At 40.5% G+C, this 16,504-nt stretch overlaps 1 protein-coding gene across 1 annotated transcript; it reads right to left on the minus strand.

Annotated features, from left to right (window-relative positions):
* Positions 1-8,612: 8,612 nt before the first annotated feature.
* Positions 8,613-14,198, minus strand: LOC104953618 (rho guanine nucleotide exchange factor 10-like protein). Its single transcript, XM_010780580.1, has 2 exons — positions 14,055-14,198; positions 8,613-12,946 (listed from the first exon to the last, which is right to left on the minus strand). The coding sequence occupies exons 1-2, from the start codon at positions 14,164-14,166 to the stop codon at positions 12,402-12,404; spliced, it is 657 nt and encodes a 218-aa protein (XP_010778882.1). The 5' UTR covers positions 14,167-14,198; the 3' UTR covers positions 8,613-12,401.
* Between the last annotated feature and the right edge of the window lie 2,306 nt (positions 14,199-16,504).

Consider the following 16,504-nt stretch of genomic DNA (forward strand, 5'->3'; position numbering starts at 1 on the left):
GCGTCACTGCACCACTAGAAGCCAACTCCATTGATCAAGCTGGCTGAAACTTTCTCTCCCTCTTCTTCTCATGCTCCCTGTCACTCTCCTTTAACTCCTCCGGTGACTTTCTTTTATTTGGAGATTGTTTTTTGCCCGGTGCTTTGCCGGTTACCGCTGGTATTAAAAACATTTTTGGCGAATGGTTAGGTGGCGCGATAGTCTGTAGTGAAGGAGCAGGCTCGGAGCCTGCTCGCGCTGCGCTCCGCAGCAAATAGCTGTTTGCTTTTCACCCAACAACGACAACCGACCTGCAACCGACTCACGGAATGCTATGTTGTGATAAACTAAACAATTTAACTAAATTGCTAGTCAAAATACCAATACCAAAGGACACATTTTTTTAAAGCAATATTTTTAGTGGCCCGAGCGGGCAAGTGGAAAGTACGTTTTGCTGGCCCGGGGTGTCTAAATAGTGCTTCCGGGCCAGCGGGCCATTTATAATGCCAAGCCCTGCCGGTTACCGGACGGCCCACATGACCGGCCCACTTCAGTGCCGGCCCATCGGGATTCGTCCCGAACGTCCCGATGGCCAGTCCGCCCCTGCCATTAACCAATATAAAATATGTTATATCTGCTCTAAAACTCACTCTAAGAAACATGTGATGTACAGGATGTGATGTCATTTATCTTTCAGGTATGCTTTGGTAAAGAGGGAAGATATCCTTGAACAAAATTAAAGTAGTATCGTCTAAAATCCAAAAAATGTCATGTACCATCAATTGCCATATTGTAGTAATGGCCATTATTTTTTTTCCTGAGCTTGCATCAATCATTTGCTTTCCACTTTGTGTTTTAAAAATGAATGCAATAAACAGGCTGTTATGTTCAGAGAAATGCCAAAATAAAGTAAACATCCTAAAGAGTAAAGCAGTTGGACCTAAACACAGAACACAGTAGGCCATGGGAACTAAGAGAAATAACTTTGAGCCAAAGTTTGGCGCAAGCAAGGCACAACGGAAGCGTCAAAACCAAGAGGGAAACAAAGACTGAACTGAAACAAACAGGACTTTAAAACCTACCTGAGGAGAGGATGGAGTGCAGGTGGAGAGATGGGCAGAGGCTCAGGTGTGGCGAACGAGGTGATTAGGTTGAGAGCATGCATGCAGCTGATTGGCTGGAAGAACTCTGGCAGCAGGAAGGACTAACAAGGCTGATTCAGAGCAGGTGTGTAGATGGGCAAAGGCGGGAAAGGCAGCCCTGGTGGAACAATACTGAAAAAGGGTTTATTTCATATATAAATAAATAATTTATAATATATATCAAGAAGTACAAATATTTACATATTACTGCAAAATATAACATGATTATTGCAATAAATATAGTGTTGTATGACATGTTCAATAAATTGACTAATAAAATACAAAATTCAAAAGATATCAAAGCTGAATTGCACAATCTAAATTATTAAGTTGTTAATTGTAAAGTAAATCAAAAGACATAATTTGCTAAACAAAATGATTAAATGATCATTAATAAGGAACTTACTTGGTTTTATTTATTTTTTATTTATTTATTTCATTTGTATTTCAGTCACTGAACTGAGTATTTATGTAGTGTGTCGGAATCGTTATCATTATCGTCATTAGTGGATTTATTGTTCTTGATTTTTTAAATATTTTTGTAGTTTTACTTTGGTTTTTATTCCCTGTGATTATAAAGCATAATGGTTCGTATTGTGGTCTTCATAGTAGAACCTTCTACAAAATCATTTTAAATTACAAAACCTTTAACAATTATGAAACATACAGTATATTCTTCCCTGTGAGTATTTAAATGCAGCTATTTTAGAAGCCTGTTTGGCCAAATATTGTGCTTTTGCATTTGAAAGGGATTTGTTGCTCTTCATAAAGAAAAATATGCATTAATGTGACTCAGGCATGGTAAACCCCTGTGTGTGTGTGTGTGTGTGTGTGTGTGTGTGTGTGTGTGTGTGTGTGTGTGTGTGTGTGTGTGTGTGTGTGTGTGTGTGTGTGTCAGTTCCCCCTCCTGACTGAAGGAGAAAAACAGCCAGGGAGAGTCTATCAGCGTGGCACCCTGCTCCAGAACATTCTTGATGAAGCAAAGGTTGTCTTCATTAGGTGCATTAATATTCATGACGAATGGTAATTTTGACACAGAAAAGGTCTCAGTAACCTTTTCTCGTGCATTTTTTCACTTCTCAAGGAAATTACAGTCCGGCAATGACTTAATTAATGCTTGGTTTCCTCGCCAAGTCGTTTGAGGGCCTGTCACTTTGAGGTTGGGGTATCTGTCTCACAGCGACAGCGATTGAGGGAGAGAGATAGGGAGGGACAGAATGAGTTGCTTCTACACAAGCTTATTTACCATTAAATCCCCATCTCTGTTTTTTCCTCCACATGCTCCACCCCTCTCCTCTTCACCCCCTTCGTTCCTCCACCCTCCTCATTCACTGCGTCGTGGTGTGTTGGTATATGGAGGATGTCACCCTCAAGGCCCTGCAGGCCTCACATTTCAGCCGAGAGATCATGAGATGTGACAGGATGTGACTTTTCACTTTCCTCTCTTTATCATCTCAGGGATCGTTCTGCAACATGGCTTCAATGCCGCCGAGCGGAGAGACAGTCCTCGATGCATTTCCAGTCCAGGGGCTATTGGAGGAATAAAAACAACCCTGTCACATACAGTACTGCTGTCTATGAAGAGTGCATATACATATACGCGATAAGTGTCCTCATTTCAAATAAGACCATGTTTGCTTTACATTCACCGTGTATATTGGTAGATAAGGAATTGAATACATTTTTTTTCTGTATGTATTAAATAACAAGGAGGCCAGACAGAAACATGTATCAATATACATCACAAGAGGGCCTTTTGAATGTGTTTATAAAAAAAGGAACATTTACTTAAAGGGGACCAATCATGCAAAATGCAGTTTGTGATGTCTTTTATACATAAATATGTGTCCCAGGTGCGTCGGGGAAAGACATCACAAACTGCATTTTGCATGATTGGTCCCCTTTAAGTAAATGTTCCTTTTTTTATAAANCCATAACTAATAAATATATACAGCTACGGAAGGACGAGGTCCTCAATCTCGTTCCCCCCCCCCCCCCCATTCACCGCATACATCATCTAATCTAATACTGGGAAGAGTAAAGGATTGACGCCCTGTCAAAGAGGCAGTTTATGATAATATAACAGATAGAAGGATTAACATGCGTATACCAGCCGACTACATGCTCGCTTCTTCTGAAGCAAACTCATCAACCGTAGTATCAACTCTCCACTCGGATGCGCGTATTTTGGTTCCCTTCACTTCGCGGCCAAGGCGCTGTTTCGAAGACGTGTCCAACTCTTTTCATGGCGGCGCGGGGTTCTTCTTTTTTCAACTATTTACGTGCAAAAACAGTCGGCCTGCATAGAGGAGTACTCTTTTTTTATGCAGACATTTTTTAACAATGACCACAATATCATTATTTTTAATAAACCAAATATGAACAATTGAGGAAAATGAGGAAGAACTGATGATTCAAATGTTGTAGTACAAGTAGTAATGTAGTTTGTGCATACATTACTATTGCAACAAATGTGTTAATTTTCTTCATTATTAGTCGATTTTTTTTTGGACGAGTGCTCCGGGCCAGTGGTTACAATGGTGGGGCCAGTGATAATATAATGCCAGTGGCATTTTACCCTTAATGTCTACCTCTGCGGTAAGTCACGAGCACCGCGGTGGGCCAGCGGTACCGAAGTGGGCTGGTCGAGAGTCCCGGGCCGATTTGTAGTCCCAGTCCGCCCCTGGTTAATGGTATCTTTATATCAGCAACATGAAGTAACTGGAATGTTTTAACATGAATCTGTTTAAGATTGTAACTTTAAAGATTCATCTGATTCGATAACCAGTCGGGAAGCAATACAATTATTATTTTAAGAGCCATTCCTACATACACACGTGCTGTAATCACCACTCAGCCGCCATCTTTGCCCTCCTTCCTCCTCAACGCCTCTCTCTCCCCTTGACACGTACCTCTCATTAATTCAGACCTGTCTCATTGACACACACGAACACACACACACACACACACACACACACACACACACACACACACACACACACTCGTAGTATCTGCACAGGGTGACAGCTCAGTGTTGAGTGACAGCAGCTCTGTCTGTCTGCTACAGGAAGATCTTCTGCTGCCAACAGTTTTGTAAAGTAACCCTCGACTGTCACTGCGAGAGAGGGAAGGGTCATCTATTCAAATGTCCACCTCCTCAAACCGTAAATAGCTTTCAGTGATGTCTCCCCTCATCCATTATTAACTGCTTTTGAATTAATGACAGTCTTTCATTTAGCACAAGTAACTCTATGGTGGTTGTTTGGCATTGACTAATCCATCCATCCTGTGGCAATTCCACCCCATCCTCGAAAATGACTGTTTTAGGATTCTCTCATGCAAAAATTCCTACTTTATCTGAAAGCCTCAATAAGTTTAGGAGAAAAGGTGTTGCACTCAGGTTATAGACCCTAGATGTGTCTACCTCTGCTATCCAAAACTAGTAAGCGTTGAATCTTACTCCATCGTGAATTGACTCACTTCAGTATTAAAAAAAACAGGGATTCAATAATCTCTTACCCTGGCTAACTTTAGCAGATAACACATATTATGTATATAATTAATTCAGATGCTCTTGTTCAAACCGCAACCAAACTTTCTATGTACATCAATTAGTTTTCAGTTATTCTATTTTATTATTGGAGTAAATGTTGATCAGTATAGGCCCCTACTGGCCACTTAGGAGTGGAGATAAATGAGCAATAACTGAAGGTATAAAACTGTCCATATCACCACAACCACAAAAGGTTTTGTACATTCAAGAAAATGTCCAACTTAAAGTAGTAAAACGTTTATTTTATTTGTTGAACTAAACTTCCTGATCCCGAAACTTAAAATATTTACCACCATTTCAGGGAAAAATTAACCTCATCAGTAGGGCTGCTACAACGAATCGATAAAATGTGATGATAAAAAAGTTTGCAATGAATTTCCTTATCGATTTGTTGGGATGTTGTTACTCGCTGTTTTGAGGAGCTGGCTACGTCACTTAAAGAAATAAACATTCAGGCGAAGACGGAGAGAAGCACGGAGAAAATTGTTAGTCTAATATCAACAGCCTGGGAGCACAAGAATGCGAGAACATCTCAAACTTAAACATGTTGGAGCCATGATGGGCGAAGGGGGTCAACAGCAGGATAAGTTACTAGAAAACGTAATAAAAGCCTGATGGCGTTTTGCGTTTCCAACAAGCTTCTCGTTTATCTAACATGGTTGTTTGCTCAATATTGCATAACAAGTGTATTTAACTAACGGTAACTGCTAACCAATGTGTGTTCGACTGAGCAAAGCAGAGACGGTATGGCTTATTCTAGCAAGCACTGCCCAATGCCCATAGAGATAATAACTTATTATGGCAATTTAATGATTAAGATATTTCAAACTGTTAATTTGCAGAACTGAAGCTCAGCGCAAGTTCAACCAGGAAGATCTTCTTTACTCATTAATTTACTATTTCCATGTTACTACTAAGTAAGTAACATTAAGTGATCGGGGGCGTCACTCCCCAGCTTAACCAATCACTTTGCTCTAATCTCACAAGCCTATCATAGCGCTCCGCTAAACCTTTTAAATCTGCTCTCCCCTCTGACAGCTGTCATTTCAGGTGACTCGACGCAACCCTCCTCCACCCCTTTTCACCTCCTGTCCCTCTGAATCCAGGGTCAAGCTAAGCCACTCCCCTTCAGACCNCGGACCACATCGTCCGACCGGCCCACCTCAGTACCGGCCCATCGGGATTCGTCCCGAACGTCCCGATGGCCAGTCCGCCCCTGACTGTCAGTATCTCATGCAGCTCACTGATCCAGTAATCAGTAACGCGACAGTGAAGAATAAATATATGTATAACTAGTTTAGCTTGTTCCAGAGGTAGATAAAACAGCTAAGTGTGTTAGGTCTAACTCTTAGTGTGTTTCGCTCCGCTCACCGGTCCGTCACAGCGGGTGGAGCTGCAGGATTTCTGCTTCACACACGTTGCATACCGCTATTTTATTGTCATTTTCGGGCATCTTAAAATACTGCCAGACTCGCAAAGCCATTTTGGCGAGCTTGTTTTGCCGCGCAGAGTAAAGTGTCATGTATTTTACGTCATCATTTTACGTCATGCGATCGACTCTCGCGATCGGCATTTTTAGGGAACACCGATCGATCGGAAGAGAGTGAGTATCGGCCGATATCGATCGGTGGCCGATCGATCGGAGCATCCCTACTTAAGTACAAATAAGCTATGCAGGGCATTGTAATTGCGCCGCATTTGCGCATAAGATGAGGCCCTACGCCTACGCAGTTTGTGTGATCTGCGTGTAGGGAGGGGCGGGCCTGAAGCTATGTCTAAATAGTACAAGTTGAGTAAATGTAATACTACATTTCACCACTGTGTATGTAGTACAGTGCAAGTCATGCGCAGTGCAGGGTGTTAAAGTTTGTAGTTTTAACGTGCTTAGTTACATTCCAGCACTTAGTTAGCGCTTCCTTTTAGCATTGACCTTCCCTGCTAAATTCCTAAAGGCTACAGCTGAGGCTAATTCCTGTGGATGTAGAGACCCCTTTATGTGACAATGTCAGCGCCGACGGGGGGGCTTTATGTGACCTGACTGCTCCATGTGGAGTTGGGAGGAGGAGGAGGCTATTAATGTAGCGTTCAGGTCAAAGGTCAGCAGCACACATTGATGAGGAAAAAGCAAACAGCTTCACTTCCTACTTTGATGGATGATAGATTTGTATTCCTGGAGGACTTCTTTGACACATGTAGAAGAGAGAGGCAAAAAAAGAAACACAGCGAGGGAAAGAGACGGAGATAAAGCAGTCATAACTACCCCGCCTCCACTTGTCTCCCTGAAGTGACATAAGCCGCTGGCATAATAAAGGTGAAGAGGCTTAAAATATGTGACAAAACCAAGTCTCAATGGTCATCATTTATCTGAGGAGTTTCACTCTGCACATAGGAAGAGATTCCTGCTGCATCTCCTCCTTCCTCTCCTTGTTTTTACTCCTAGCTTCTACTTTTAATGTAACATTGACCAAACCTATCTAAAAGGGGCCCCTTTATGGTGTTTTCTCTTCCCTGTTGTGTGTTATGGTTATTCTGCATGTAAATGGTCTGCCAAGGCTAAAATCCCTAGTTCCATCCAGAGAAACGCCTCGATTGGACTTCTTTATTTACTAGTTTGACATAGTGACATCACTACCTAATATCGCGCTTCTATCTCTAGAATGTATACATTATTTATCTAAAATATAAAAAAAAGGGAATGCCCGGTGACCAAGCTAGGATAATCCAAACATTTGAATAAGCGCATCACAATGCAAAATGATCAAAATACAGTCCCATACCAAAAACACTTAAACTCAAAATGTCCAAAACTAAATGTCAATCAAAGGATCAAATAACAAAACAGGAATTCATTAATTAAATAACAGAGGACTAATTTCTCAAAACCATGAGGAGTGAGTGAGTGAATGAATGAATGAATGTGTTCGTCTGAGAAGTTTGTATTGTTGTTTAACACTCCAGTCACACAGGCCAGTTCAATTTGAGATTACTGCAGTTCAGGTGGATGGGTGTATATGAATGAAGAATTCAGGGCCATCCCCAACCTGGGAGTGCAAGCCAGGCAAAATCACAGATCAGAATGCAGGTCAGAAAATGATCCTACCAGCTCCTGGGTTCAGTGGCATTCCAAAAATCCAACTGGGTATGTCAGCTGGATCCGACTTCCACTTCTTCCCTCTTTCACCAGTGCAGAGTGCTCTTCTCTCCTCCACAGCTCACAGGTATGACTCATTTTTCTGATTAGCTTCCCCCAGCTCTCAGGTGTGGCTTGTTCACCCCTTTGTGATCAGGGAAGGAATATTCTGTATTTTCTTTTCCCCCATCCTGCTACAAAACATGGAAAAATGACACAGTAGAGGCACAAAATAAGAACCTGAAAAATGAGCATATGTTCTCTTTGATAAAAAGATATGTCAATCCAAGGGTAGTTTTATTATATTAGTAGTTTAACCAAAAAGCGTTCATTATTATGTTCTCTCAAATCAACTCACTAATTTGAATTTTCTTTTGACTTTAAGCTAGCAATGCTCTTGAGAAAGCGACAACAACTACACTGGACTACCCTTAATGTGATGTCTAGAGGCTAGAGTACTAGAGATGAACGCCGCTGAGGACTAAATTAACATAACTAAATTACGAGTCTTTTTTCTTTTTACTATTCAGTTTTTCCTTTCTGTGTTGTTTTTAAGCCCTGGCTTCCTATGCTTCCAGCAGACACAGAGGTAAGCTTATTGTAATTTGAATAATCAAACAGCAACAACGTGATACGATAATCCAAATGAAACATCAAGGACTAGATTTTCTGCTGCTGAGTCATAAAGAAAGTGTAACAGAGTTAGCATAATAATGCTACAGATGTACGGTTTATCTCAAAGCCTACTGTACCTTTGACAAAATAAAGCCACATCAATATGATTCAGTGAAATAAAAAAAGGACAAACTCAAGTTTAAACATATTTTTAATTCAGCATTCGCCTGTTAGACATGTAACATTAAAGTACCAAGGAGAAATGAGCAGCGTGTTTCCACACGCCTGTGACGGCATCAAGTGTAATACTCTTGCTTAAAGGATTATTCCAGTTAATAATTGTTTTAACCTTACTTAACAGATTTGGCCATCATTTAATGTAATTATTCTCCATTTTGTACACACCAAAGCAATCGGTGAGGTATCCCTCCAACAAGATGTGACAGGTTAAGAGAAGAGCAGCCAGATGATCACACAGGCTGTGAACACTTGCACAACAGGTGGTAAAACTAAAGGTCAACGCACCCATCATGTCAGTAATCACGCCTCATCGCACAGGAACAAACGGTGCTATGGTAGGGCAAAGTTGAACATGGAAGTCAGTGTGTAAACTGTGACAGATGTCAGACTATTTAGCTGAAAAAAAGGTTTCTTCCTGTGTTGCTTACCAAGAATTCTGAAAATGCAAAGTGTTTGTTTAAAACCTGTATGATCATTGGACTGTTTGTGTTTCTTATAGTGCTGACTTGTTTTTAGTGATGTTTCCATCAATCCCAGATATGTATATGTATGGAAGAGGATTACGGCCTAATGTGAAAACATATTCGAGATCTGACCAAAGTGAAAATCTTTTTTTAAGGTCTGACTATAATCTCTGAAATCTACGGAGGCTGACAGGTGCAAATGGCTACAAAGGCCCAAAAGACTTCCATTAGGAGAACTGCGCTGCAGTTTCAAAACAATGCAAATAAAAAATACCAATGCGCATTAATACATGCAAATGAACCAACTTCACGACAACACATCTGCAGCATTTAGCAAACATTCACCAACTTGACGAAACATGCACAGGATTTACTAAAAGCGCTGCATAAATTAAAAGCAAAACACTGAAAATTAAAAACACAAAAATCAGCTTGGACCAGAGTGCTTGTTGACGTTCAGGGATTATACAGTTGTCTAGTTAGTAATACCGGAAGGAATTGTTACTATTGCAATTGTTGAAAAAAGCCACTTACGTTTTTGGTACCTTTCCAACAATAGTGACAATTGGCCAACACTATAACTCCTGAACAACAACAAGCTTCCAGTTCCAGTTGTGTGCATCAGTTTTTAGTTTTCTGATGTGTTTTGAGCTTCTTGCAGCGTTTTGCATTTGCAGCGTTTTGCATTTGCAGCGTTTTGTTAGTGCAACACTTTAGGTAAAAGCTGCACACGTTTTTCTAAATGCTGCACATGTGTTGTCAAGTTACTAAAATATTATTCATTTGGATATTTTAGCCCATTTGTGTTTTTGTATTAACATAATTTCTTTAGCTGCAGCAAATTTCTCCAAATGGAAATGTTTTGCACCGTTGTAGTGCATTTGCACCCGTTGGCCACTGTACAAATCTTACTGTATGTGTTGAATGATGGCCAAACCTTTCAAAAATTAACTAGACTTCTCCTTTAACACCACAATCTCATTTTATACATCAACACTGTTGCAGAGTCCTCTTTACAAGAGGGAATGCAGGTTTAATTAGTAACATTTAAAATTAGTAGTACAGTACGTTCATTCATAAGTATTAATATTCAGTGCATGGATAATACCTGTACACATGTAGTGTAAGAAGATGAATTGTTTGAAATAATGTCCATCAAATATCAGTTGGAGATGATACTGTATCTCAGTTGATAAGCTTATGAAACTCGAGGAAAACACACTCCTCCCCTGGTTAGGGTTGAGCTAACAACCTCCGCAGTGACCATCATGGCGTTATGGATCCAGCAGCATTGAATCTCACATGAATTAAGAGTATACATTTCTGACGTGACATCGAGATTTACATTTAGATGACAGCATCCAAGGACGTAGTCATTTTTTTTTCAGTGATTCCGGCTGAAGGCAGGATGTTTAAATGCTTTTGATGCAGTCAGTTGTGAGCAGGAGAAGAAGAAAAGGGAAAATAAACCTGAAATAGCCGTAGGGAAAAACAAAACATGAACTTTGCGCTTCGTCTGTGATGAAAGGATAAGATGAAATTCCTTTTGTGGCGGAAGGGCTAAGTAGAGATATATGTGGAGAAAAGTTATATAACACAACCTTCACCTGCTCTCCATTTTATTGAAAATCCACAAAGCTGCTTTCATATTTGTGATTTTCCTCCGCCCACTTGTTTAACACTGAACATGCACTGTTAATCTGCAGGATTGATGTCAATGTTCAAAAGCCTGCCAATGTTACCATAAGATCCAAATAAAAAGTTATGAAGCAAACACTTAGCAATATTCCACAGTACCACTTAGTGCTTATTATACCAGCTGTGATTCACCATACTCATGTTGCTATTTTGGCAACATCTCATCATTTTATGATTAACGAAAAAGAAGAGCTTGTACAGACCGAATATCAATGCATTTTTATACCTTAAATGTGTTTAAAATGTTTTTAAAATCTGGTTAAAGATTGACTATGTAATATTTCAAATGATCTTGAAACATGATAATCACTAAAATGTTAACGTCATGCTCATTTCTTGACCATAGAATATTAATGTTTGCCTTAAACTCCAAATATTTACCAGATATTAGCTTCAAAACAAGTGTTGATGACACATGAGGCTAGGTCCTGGCGAATATCAGAGATAATATACATCAATGTCTGTTAATTGTATGCTATGTTTCATTAAACACCATCTTTAAATCTGAATCATGTTGTTTGTTATAAATAATAATGAGTAATTAGTGGCCCTCTGAGCTATGTTTTCACTGTTGATACATATCTGATAGCAGTTTTGATAGCTGTAGCGCTTTTATTTTATCATTCATTATTATTTTTAGAGTTTTGCCTTTGATGTGTAACTGGGGTTTCCAGCTGTGTCACAACCCTGTGCGCATGTGTTTCATTTCTCTGATGGATGACATGAACAAAGGAAAAAACAGTGTTTTATCTGGGCAAAATAATATGTGGCACCAAGAAGTTTCTTTTTCCTGAACATATATCGGAGATATTACAGGATTTCTACAGTGCAAATGTAGATTCTGTAATTTGGCGCAATAACATCTTTGAGTCTTTTTTCCATATGGTTTTCCATAACCAAAAGTGATATCTGCAACAGCTGCAACAAACAGGAAACATTCAATCCTTTTTTCTTTTTTTTAAAGAGAGCACAGATTCAATTTTGAGACACAATAGAAGGTATCATACATTCACATTGTATGGGACGAGAGAAAGGCTGGCAAAGCTAATAAAGTGATGCTAATGTGCTTTGTGATGCGGTGGAAGTCCCCGGCTCTCAGCTCCAAACAGATGGGATCTCTCCCCCAGGATCAGATAAAAGATGTCCATCTCCGACTCTGCAGAGCGTGGCAGATTCAACAAAGGCTGCCTCTCAAAGGCGCGCCGTCCACGGCCGCTCGCACAGAAGTCATTCGCGTAAAATTAATGTGGCACAGCACACGGCGCCATGATGAGGTTAAATTGAGGCGTATCAGTCTTAACGAAGGCAGGAACCAGATCAAAACAATCACAGGGAGCTAATCTGAGGCGGCCTGTGCCACTGCTGATGGTGACGCACAACCCCGAAACATTCAAAGCATCCTATTGGCTGACAGCGCCTCTGCTTCCTTATTCACAGGCTAGATCATGACATGTCAAGCTCCGCGACGCCTTCACATCAAACATGTTTATTAAATCCCTTGAATATATGGAGCGGTTGATTCAAGGCTAAGCTGGGTATACGGCTATAAATACTCCTCACCTTGCCGTATGTTTTCCATATCACACTGTCAGAGGGAGCTGCCACACCATCAGATTATTCTCTAAACCCTCCCCGCTCGTCTTCGTGCCGGCTGCCGCTCCTTCCTTCAGTCTACGGAAGCCCTTTCCTCCAGAGATGACCGCCGCAGAGATCACCCTGTCCCTGCGGCCCCCCTCCCGCTCACAAGGACGTCCCCGGACCCACATGTCTGGGTCGTCGCTGAGCTCGTAGATGGACCCGTCTTCCACGCTGTGCTCCAAGGACTCCAGGGAGGAGTCTGACGCCTCGTCGCCCAGCGCTGTCAGCGGGCGCCCGGGCAGTCCCGATGTGGAGCGCAGCTTGTACTGCAGCAGGACGCCGCGGCCTTTGCCCCGCCCCTCCCCCTGGTAGGACTGCTGCAGGGACTCCTGGGAGGAGGTGTCGCTGCGGTCCTCGCCGCCAAACGCAGAGTCCGGCCCTTCCCCAAAAGAGTCTCTCTTCAGGAGGTCAGGGGACAGAGAGCTGGTGGTGGCGACCAGGAACTCAACAGGCCCACAATGTGCATTCAGAGAGACCATTCCCTTTCCTGTAGGAGGAAGTAAGATATGATATTAAAGGTCATGCAGAGGGACATTAGAGTGGTGCAGGAATGAGTCCTCAAATCTGGAAATGAGTTTTACACCTTCCGGTTCCCTTGTCTCAAATTCAACAGAGATGGTTAGAAGCGTGAAAATAAAGTGTTGGGTCGACAAAAGCTTAAAAGAGTTTCACGTTTTGTTGTACGAACATGACATTTGTCAGTCAACACTCACTTGCGAATATCCAAAGCGTCTACGTGTCATAACGAACAGTGGCTGTTGAGAAGTGACTAAATAAACTATAAAACGTCATGACGCTGACACAAGTCTCGGATAGTTTATCTTAGCTCAGCATTGGTGATGCGCAGCCATGCGTCTATGATGTAGTTTGTTTATAGCATAACGTTAGCTTATAACTTTTGTCAATTGTCTTTACGTTTAAAAGATCATAAAGTGGTGGTAATATGTGGAGCTTAACAGAACATGTTAAGAATCATCAGAAATGTGTGTTTTTCATAATGCTTATTTTCATCAATATATCGAAATCCAATGGATAAATCCCATTGCTTTTTGTCAAGGGAGCCCTTGCAATGCAACACACTGGGACAGCCTACAAAATGAATGCACCACTATACAAACAGTGCACTGAGTCAATGTCCACTTACAAGAGACTATTAAGCAAGCTGCAGTTTGAACTAAAAATGACTTGAACTCTGGATCATAATGTATGACAGTTAACTGTATTTATTATGATTATGCTGCTGTAACAGTAATAATGGGAGATGATGTTTGTGCTGTTTTTACATAGTTTTCAATAAACTAGCTTGGAATAACAAGGTCAGGTTTCCGCAAGTGTGAAGCTAACAACCTCATTCACTTGGCATAATTAACAAAACCCTGGCAGGCAGTTTTTAAATTACCCTGCAACAATATACATATGAACAGTGTGATGTGTGTGTTTGCCTGCCTGGTTATATTGGCAATGATTCTGAGAACCACCAAGTGTGACCTCAATAATGGGCAGTGCAGAGTCATTTTCATCCATAAAAAATAACATTATTTTTGACCTCTCAAGAAGCTGTTCAACCACAGTGAGCCTGCCCGTCTGATCCATACCTGTTATTTTGGGGATGCCCTCCAGTTTGGGGACTGGAAGATTGATAATGAGGCCTTGGGCAGTGCCCACCCAGAGCAGCCCCTGGCAAATTAGCAAGCTCGTCACTCGCATGTTCTTTTGACCTGCAATATAGAAAATAGACCAACAAAAAATGAGTTTTTCTCCACCACTTGCTGTTGTAGAAAGAGAAACAGCACAACATTACAACACTGCGCTCTTTTTGAAATAATCATATTTTCTCCCTGTTGAAGTCATAATACAAAATATACAGACTGACTGGTCAGTCTCTTAAAGAGTGAATTATGAACTACAATAGATTTTAGTATTACCAGAGGTTCTTCCAAAGCAATGTATTTGGGAAGGTGCCCTAGCATGAAGAAGCTTTAGCTAAGGTTTAGGCTCTGTGATCAATATTTTACAGCTTAAAGGGGCCCTATTATGCAAATGTGACGGTTCATACAGTAATGATATTTTGTGTCTCTACTGTGGCATGTTTACATGCTTTAATGTTCAAAAGGTCTTTATTCTTCTCAAACTGCCTGTGCTGCAGCACCTCTTTTCCCCCTATGTCTGAAACCAGAGCCCAGTCTGCTCTGATTGGTTAGGAGTCCAATGGAGGCGTGTGTGGGTGGGAGAGAAACTTTTTAACCCAAAAGCATAAATGGCCCCTTTCAATAGTGTATTATGAACTATTGTTCATTGTAGCGTTACCAGAAGTTCTTTAAAAAAAAAATATTCAGGAAGCTGCCCTAGCATTATAATAATAATAATAACAATAATAAATTATATTTATATAGCGCTTTTCTGGAACTCAAAGACGCTTTACAGTGTGATGGAGTGTTGACAAACAAGGACAGGCAAAAACAAACAAAAACAAAAAATAAGCAAATAAAAAAAAATAATAAATGAATAAAATAAGACATTATGAAATAGGTTTTAGAACATGTGATTGTGGGTTGGCTTTTGCTAAGGCTCTGTGATCAGTATTTGACAAGCTTAACATGCACAGTACAGCCAGCTACGGCTCTGAGTTACATAAGATGATGAAAAAATGATTTTGTTTACTTGCTATTGACCCAGTTGAAAGGAAAACTCTCATGTCTCTACAAGAGTGTCTGAGTGTTTTTGAAACCCTGAAATTGAAAGTCACATGTCCTATTTTAATAGCTAAACAGATAGAGGGAATGTATCTATTATTGGTAAAGAGCCAGAGAAGTGTACTTTAGAGTTGGTACAGACATCATATTCCTTCTCAATAAACAAGACCCTTTTCAGGAGTTTTCTATCACTTTGTTGAGGGCATATTCAGTCAGTACGTGTCTGGCATCTTTATAACACTTTTTAATTCTGTTGTAGCTGCTTTGGCAGTGCAACTTACAAATTCAATTATAAGTCTGTTAATTATTGCTAAGTTTATCATAAACAAGTTTGTTTTAATTGCAATTCTTCTTTCTTATTCTTCTGGACTTGGAAAATTATTCTTTATTGTGTTAGAGCAATAAGAGGGCCCCAGTTTAAAGAGGACATATACCTATTTTCAGGTTCATATTTGTATGTAGTGCCTCTACTGTGACATGTCTCCATGCTTTAATGTTCAAAAAGCTCTTTATCTTTCTCATATTGCCTGTGCTGCAGCACCTCTTTTCACCCTCTGTCTGAAACCAGAGCCTCCATGCTCTGATTGGTTAGCTGGCCAGCTCTTTTGTGATTGGTCAACTGCTTACAGATGTCCCGCCCCTTATCCTATCACAGACAATGTGTTGGAATGCTAGCAAATAGAATCGCAAGTGCTACATCGTGATGTCGTTATGTTACAGAAGCAAACAAAGGAATCAAATGGAGGTGTTTGGGAGCAACCTCATTATGGAGGGACCTTTGGGATTTTAGCCTTTGCAGACCATTTACATGCACACAAATCTGTATTACGCACTAGAGCAGGGGTCTCCAACCTTTCTTCATCTGAGAGCTACTTTGAAAAAATGAAAGTGGCCAAGAGCTACTTGCATCACATCGCTTCTATTTATTCACATAGCCCTCATCAGTTGAATTAAGCTACTTTTGTACACGTGTTAAATTGCAATACCTAAAGCTTATCAACAATCTTAACATCAAGGTCCAAGAAAACGACACTCTCTCACATATTATTATGGCATCTAATAGATTCATTTAAATGTTCATCAGTCAGTCTTGTTCTGTATTTATAGTTCACGACATTCATGTCAGAAAAAGCTACTGCACAAAGGTATGTAGAACAGAACCAAATAAAGCAGACATGTTCAGTGCTACTTAATGAATGTTCTTAAAGTTTTCTGGAGGCTCCAGACATTTTGTGAGTTTTGCTGAGACTTAAACTGAACATGATTTTGGAGATTTATAAACTCCATCTCCACAGGATTGACACTGAACAGTTGTTCAGCCGCCTTCTTCTTCTTCTTCTTCTTCTTCTTCT

Source organism: Notothenia coriiceps, unplaced genomic scaffold (assembly GCF_000735185.1).
Source record: "Notothenia coriiceps isolate Sejong01 unplaced genomic scaffold, NC01 NC01_scaffold00022019, whole genome shotgun sequence".
Classification (NCBI taxonomy): domain Eukaryota; kingdom Metazoa; phylum Chordata; class Actinopteri; order Perciformes; family Nototheniidae; genus Notothenia; species Notothenia coriiceps.

Excerpts from the sequence above, each read along its gene's own strand:
- LOC104953618 (XM_010780580.1), bottom strand. The coding sequence starts at position 14,166 with ATGCGAGTGACGAGCTTGCTAATTTGCCAGGGGCTGCTCTGGGTGGGC. Across the intron at positions 12,947-14,054 it reads GGGCATCCCCAAAATAACAG|GAAAGGGAATGGTCTCTCTG; the intron begins GTATGGATCAGA and ends TTCCTCCTACAG.